The sequence below is a fragment of the Rattus norvegicus genome, chromosome 17, assembly GCF_021556685.1.
Source record: "Rattus norvegicus strain SHRSP/BbbUtx chromosome 17, alternate assembly SHRSP_T2T, whole genome shotgun sequence".
In the NCBI taxonomy this organism is placed as follows: Eukaryota; Metazoa; Chordata; class Mammalia; order Rodentia; family Muridae; genus Rattus; species Rattus norvegicus.
The window spans coordinates 11,706,179-11,712,680 of record NC_141550.1 but is presented as its reverse complement, the minus strand read 5'-3'; the positions used below and the strand labels follow the sequence as shown (position 1 = coordinate 11,712,680).

At 52.0% G+C, this 6,502-nt stretch overlaps 1 protein-coding gene across 1 annotated transcript; it reads right to left on the bottom strand.

Moving 5' to 3' along the window:
- Positions 1-395: 395 nt before the first annotated feature.
- Positions 396-6,242, bottom strand: LOC147999996 (spermatogenesis-associated protein 31A3-like). The gene is made up of 4 exons (XM_087591654.1): positions 5,907-6,242; positions 5,280-5,331; positions 4,695-4,758; positions 396-4,455 (listed from the first exon to the last, which is right to left on the bottom strand). Exons 1-4 carry the CDS (start codon positions 6,084-6,086, stop codon positions 456-458), a joined length of 4,296 nt encoding a protein of 1,431 aa, XP_087447780.1. The 5' UTR covers positions 6,087-6,242; the 3' UTR covers positions 396-455.
- Between the last annotated feature and the right edge of the window lie 260 nt (positions 6,243-6,502).

The following is a 6,502-nucleotide window of genomic DNA, read 5'->3' as shown; positions in this document are numbered from 1 at the left end:
TTGCTTTCTGGGTTGGCATCCAGACACTGGAAAGATAAAGGGCTCCTCCAGCTTGCGGTGGAGCGCCAGCGGACGGGTCCCTGAGAGTCCATAGTCTGTACTGGAAGCACAGGGGCTGAACCTACATGCACGGAACCTTTCAGGTCATCCTCCTGCTGCATGACCCCCTGCCTGGGCCCCGAACATTTTATTTTCTACCTCCCTCCATAGGCTCAATTAATGCATGAAGTCATTCAAATGTCACTGAACCGACCCTGTGGAGAGCTGTCTTCTCCAGAAGAAGATGGAGATGTTCCCTGTGGTCAAGCCCTGCAGGTTGTGTCTCCAGAGTAATGATGCACAAGAGGAACTAATGCCTACCTTGGGAAGCAGTCAATTAGCACTCGGACACCATGGTTTTGTTTTCTTTTTTTGTTTTTGTTTTTGAAAAGACTAGTTTTTCATGGGGAAATTTCCTATCCCGATAGGTGTAGAAAAGCTTTTGCTTTTCTAGACAGCTCACTTCTGCACAGGCAGTGCCACGGAGAGTAGACCGGGGTGCCTGAGAAACATGGTGGCTGTAACCTGTGCTGACAGGCTTGAGTTCTGATCACAGACTCTCTGAGCAGCTGGGCCTGGCAGGTGTAGTCCATCCATTTGTCTGTGGAAGGTTGGCTGTGTACCTTGGGAGTGTTTCCTTGTGTTTCGTGTCTTTCTGCAGTGGCAGTCCTGTGGAGGCAGACATGCCTGCCCATAGGAGCCTGGGGTGGGTCTTTGTGCAAACTTTTCTTTGAGGCTGTCCTGGCATGGCCAACCCCCACTTTCTCCTGTAGAATAGGCCTGACCGAGATCGTGAAGTCCTGAGCCTCAGCTACCTGTGGGGGCAGAAACACCCTGCTCATGACTGAGCCTTGACTTAGGGAAGTGACTGATGAGGCCTTGTGTTTGTGCAGGAAGTTCTCCTGCACTTTACTTTTACTTGACATGTGTGTCATAAAACTTTTTATCCTGTCCCCAATTTTTTTTTCTGGTAGAGGGGAGGAATTGTTTTCACGAGTATCTGACCAGCAGGCTTGGGCAGGTCTTGTCTGTGAAAGGTGTCTATCTTGCCTGGGGCCCCTAAAGCCCTCTTTGTATTTAGTTAGATCATAGATATGGCTAGTCCATGGTTCTTCAGATTTAATAATCTTGGGCACATTCCCTCCTCTTGAAAAGTAAGGGTACATGTCCCTGGAGGATGTTTTGCTGGTAGTGGACCTAGTCCTGAAGCCTGACTGTGAGGCCTGAGAGGCTAGGAGATCTGCCTCCAGCAGGACCTCTGGGCCACAGTCTTGAAAGATCATGCCAGTGCTACAGTCCTGCAGGAAGACAGCAGTAACAGAATCTTCTGGCTCCTTGGAAATGGCTCTGGAAGGGGACTGTTTTTCATTGACTTTCAGGGATTCTATACCTTTCAGATGTTCTTTACTCTGAGTGGGTGACACTTCCCTGGCTTCTGCATTGAGAGCCCAGTCACAGGACCCCTCCTCCTCCAGCTCCCTTTTATCTCTGCTAGTTGTTGGCCAGGCGTCTACAATGGTCCCCTGAACTGACAGCCCATGGGAGAGGTCTAAATCTGCACCCTCACTCTCCTGTGAGGCATGGTCACTCTTGAGTAGGTTTGGACCTGGCACTGGGTTGTCATTCCGAGGTCCTAGAACTGTGTCGCTGTGCCGGTCTCTGACTACAAGGCTGCGTGTCCTGTACAAGGAAGCCACTCTGCTCTTCTGGACATTTGAAGGGGACTCAGAGGGGCATAATTTGTCACTAGGACGAGTTCCACTTGGAAATTCAAGGTTGAGGGCAGAGGGAGGGGTTTGACTCTGGAAAACTGTTTTTCTTTTCAGATCTCCTTCTGAACCTTTCTGGAAAGGGTCTCCCAGGACAGCAGCAATTTTTGTAACAGAGTCATCCCTAGATTTCAAAGATGTCTGAGAGGGACTTGGGGGTTGTGGAAGTGACAAAGCTACAGCCTTGTTCACCTTGAAGAGTTGTAGGGCCCTGAGGCCTCTGAGGGGCAAGATCCATCTGTGCCTCACCAGGTGTCTTGAAAGATGAGTTTCCAGCACCTGCTGGACGTCAGGATCTAGCAAGGGAAGCCCAGGAGAAGTATCCTTGAAGGTGGACCCATCATTCAACGACTTCTGCTTCTCCGTTTTGATATTTGTTTCTGGTTTTTCAATTTCTGAGTTGTCCAAATGGGTCTCTGAGTTTTCACGACGGACCACCATGTGGTCCCCCGGAATTCCAGGGCAAGTGCCCACAGGCACCATACTGTCATTGTCATGGCTGTGCTCACTGAAGTGGTTCCTCAGTGTGTCTTGTAGCTGCTGCTCTCCTGGTCCTCCTGGCTGGGGACCTGCTGAGTTGCTTCTTGGCTGTCTCACAGAGTTCTCCACCTCTGTCACAGCGATCGAGTCTAGAACTGTGCCCAGTGATCCCTCTGTGATCCCATCAGTATCTCTCAGAGGTCTTCCTGGACCGTTTGTCAGATCGCAGCATGGGTCCTTCCCTGTCTGGAGTATCTCTGGACCTTTTGCTGAGACCCTCTGTGCATGCGGGCTGCTTTTTCCTGCCAGTGCTGAGGAACATGAAGTCCCTCGATTATCTTCTGCATGACCCATCCCTGGGAGTTTGTCCTCAGACTTCATGAGATAAGTAGATAGCTGGATCTTTTGGTCCTCATGTTTCCAGAACCTGGTTTTTAAGTGTTGCTCTAGGTGCTGTTTGAGCTGGGGGTCAGTGAAATCCTTCAGGAGGTGGAGAACAGAGTCTTGTCCCTGGGAAGCTAAACTGGTGGAAATGAGTTGATGAGAGACTTCCTGTGACATTTTCACTACACTAGGTAAATCGCTCCTACTTTCTTGGTTCTTCTTCAAAAGGTGCTGATCTAGGTGTTGAACAGCAACTGGGAAAATAAGTTGGGATTTTGAATCTATGGGGCAGGAAGCCCTGGAATCCCTAGTTGGAGGTGGATTGGGTTGGTGGCTTGGGAGGGAGGTTGGGTCAGGGGCCAGGGTTTTGACTCCAGACCCTGGTGGAGAACGGGGGCATGGCACGTTTGTAGTCAAAGGATTGGAAGGGACCAAGTATTGAAGCAAGGGCTTTGGAGAGAAGAGCAGTGGAGCTGCATTCCTCTCAGCTTGTCTTAAGTTGTAAGGAGAGAGTTCATTGAAAAAGATGGCAGGGGAGTCGAGTGGTGAGCCCACCATGCTGACAGTAGCCATAAGGGACTCACTGTGAAGAAAGGGGAGGCCCCAGTAAAGCTGCCTGCAGTCCTTCTGAGACTTGTTCCAGAAGACCCTGGGGGAAAAGAGCTGATGGAGACCTGAGAGCTGCTCTGACTTGCAGGTGATGGCCTGCTCGCTGCTCCAGGACTGCAGCATATCACCCACACAGCTCAAGGCGTGGTCAAAGCTCTCCCTTCCTTGCTCTTTCCAGAGCTTCAGTTCTACCCTCTTGCTAATCTGCAGCTCCAGTATCTTCTGCACATCAGGCTTGATGAACGGGGGTTCTCCAGCCTCTAGCTGCCTGTATCCAGGGTCTGTCCACAATGAGGCCTCTTGGAAGCTGAAATGGAGATCCTCTTGCAGGGTCTCATCCTGTGACCACTTAGAACGACACCAGGTCCTGGCAGCCGCCTTGTACCAGGAAGAGCTTGAAGGAGACATGTTTGAGTGCTCAAGGCCTGGGGGGCTTGCCATGGGACAAGGCAAAGCTGGAGGAGATGTGCTTCGTGAGGTCACTAGTTGTGTTTTCCACTCACATCGAGGAGGAGGAGGAGGAGGAGGAGGAGGAGGAGGAGGAGGAGGAGGAGGAGGAGGAGAAGGAAGAGGAAGAGGAAGAGGAGGAGGTGGAGGAGGAAGAGAAAGAGGAGGAAAAAGAGGAAGGGGAGGAGGAGGAAGAGGAGGAGGAGGAGAGGGAGGAAGGGAAAGAGGAGGAGGAGGAAGAGAGGGAGGAAGGGAAAGAGGAGGAGGAAGAGAGGGAGGAAGGGATAGAGGAGGAGGAGGAGGAAGAGAGATCAGAGGAAAAGGAGGAGGAGGAAGAGGAGGAGAAGGAGGAGGAGTCATGCTTTGGTCTGTCTCGGATGGAGAGCAGAACACTGGATCTTGAGGACAGGATGGGGAGGTTGGTCCACATGGTCGTGGTAAAGGATGCATTTTTGGCATTGTCGTCACTGGTGGGGTAGAATCACATGTAAGTGTTTGTGATTCCTTACAAGTAAGGGAATTTAGCAGGGTAGGTGACAAAGTTGAATCTTTGTGCAGCAAGTGTTCCTTGACCAGAGGGAAGGAGGCCACTAGAGGCAAGTTGGCCATAGACTGCTCTGTGGAATGCCTAGGTGGCTGGTGGTCTTCGGCAGCTTCTGGTCTGGATCCTTGAGCCGAGGCATCTCTTCTTAAGAGCTGGCAAAAGCTGATGGTGTCAGTAAGCAGGCTGCAGGAGACAGGACATAAGGTTGCAGCTTGGAGCATTCGGCAGCAGGAGGTGGACAGGCTGAGCAGGAAAGGCCACCTGCAGCCACAGCTCCACACTCGAATTAAACAGTAGCGCTGTGCACGCACCCCACCTTCCCAGAGGGCCCCTGGTCCCATGGTCAGCCCTTGCCCTTTGTCCCGAGTGATCTCCTCACAGGCGTGGGAGTGAGGAGCCAGGAAGCACTGGAGACTTCTCACCTCTGCAGGAGCGAAAGCAGGCCCCTGTCATCCTTCCCTCTCTTCCTGCTGTAGCCTCTGTAAGCTAGAAATACAGATGGGGTGATTGTGGGTAAAGGAGAGAACTGAGAGCCTACGGGAGCCTGAATGCAATGTCCCTTCTGTGGAAATGATCAACTAAACAGGAGCTCAAGCTTTGCTGAACAAGGCCACAGGCCCCAAAGCACTAAGTGCTGGGCACATGTGGGATAGGACCTGACCATAGACCGGAGGCTTCCATTTCCGCCGAGCTCCATGGACTTCATAATGTCCCTGTGGAGAGGAGGGAGGTCCAGTGTAGTGGAAGAGGAAAGTGTCTTAGAGAAGTGAAATAACCCATTTGCCTGCAGACGCATGCAGCATGTTTCTGGTCCTACCCACACCACCCTCCTGACTGCAGCCAACCATGGTCGTCCCTGGCTTTATTCTGAGCACAGCACCTTGGCAATGTCTTCACTTCTGATTCCTTCCATGCAGCCACAGCCGCATGGTCTGCAACTCATTTGGTGTCATCCCTTGGGGACAGGGTAGATGAAGTCACCTGTCCAGGGGAAGGAAGGAGCCTACCTTTCAAGGTCCTGATTTTCTTCCTGGCCTTGTTGTGGTCCCTCTTCACCACCTAATAGACAGAGATAACAGACACCACCTGCAGCCCCATTCACACCCCTGTGATGAGGGGTAAGTCTGTATTCTTTTCCCTTGAAAATCCCAAGTGTGGACGGTCTCCGTGAGACCCACCACGGATGTCATTGGTCAGTGTTCTTTCACCTCAGTAAGCTGAAGCTCAGCTCCGAACTGCCTTGTCATTTCCTGAGGTGAGATGTGACTCAAGTCCTGATCCTATGTCCAGGAGTGCATCACCCTCTTCACATGAGCTCAGCTGACCAAGACAATGTAGTGTGAGCATTAATGTGAGGAGGGGGACAGAGGAACCAGTGTTCAGAACGTTTTTTAGTGGAGCCTATCCATCCCAGGTCCACAGTTCCGTGACCACTGAGACATAGTGCTTCTTTCTGCTCTAGGAGGTCTGAGAGCAGATATCACGCAGCCCTCTCTCCCCGTCCTACCCGTGAGTTCTCATGCGGATGTGGTTCCCGTCTGCTGAGATGCCCTGTCCGCCACCTCCCTATTGGATTTGGAAAGTGTTGCCCTAATAGAGAAGGCTGTGTTGGTGTGGATGGAAGGCAGTCTTACCCTTTTGGTGGTGGTGGAGGCGCCCTCTGCAGGTGAGGGTGAGGTGAGTGGGAAGAAATGTATCCACAGGTGGAAGAGGCCCAGTCCACAGGCGAAGGCCAGGATCATGTCCATTGCCCACGTCGTGAAGCTGAGGCTGATCCATTCGGTTGGAGGAAACGGAAGTGAAGGTACTTCCATGGCACCGTCGTGCCCTACAAGTGCCTGGCACTCCGTGAAGGTAGTGCGTGGCCTTGTACTGGATGCCTGAGCGAATGTTTTAATTTGTCATTCCTTCAGGCTGCATCAGGGAGAGAAGGTTCTCTGACTGATTCACACTGTTGCCCTCAGGCAACTGATCTCTGATGGTTCGCTCTGGGTGTTAGCAGCTGCTCCCAGGCCTACATCACAGAGCTCCTGGGTCCCTGTCACAAAGGGCCCCTGAGATTGGGGGAGGGGTAATGGGAAGAGGGGACCACCCAATCTCCCTATTCTCCATCTCTCTTCCTTGTCCTCCATCTATCAGCCTCCACAAGTCTTCTGTCCTCCACAGCTTTTCATAGCTCTGTTTCCACCTGCATACCCTGTCAAAGACAGTCTTGCCCACTTTCTGTTTC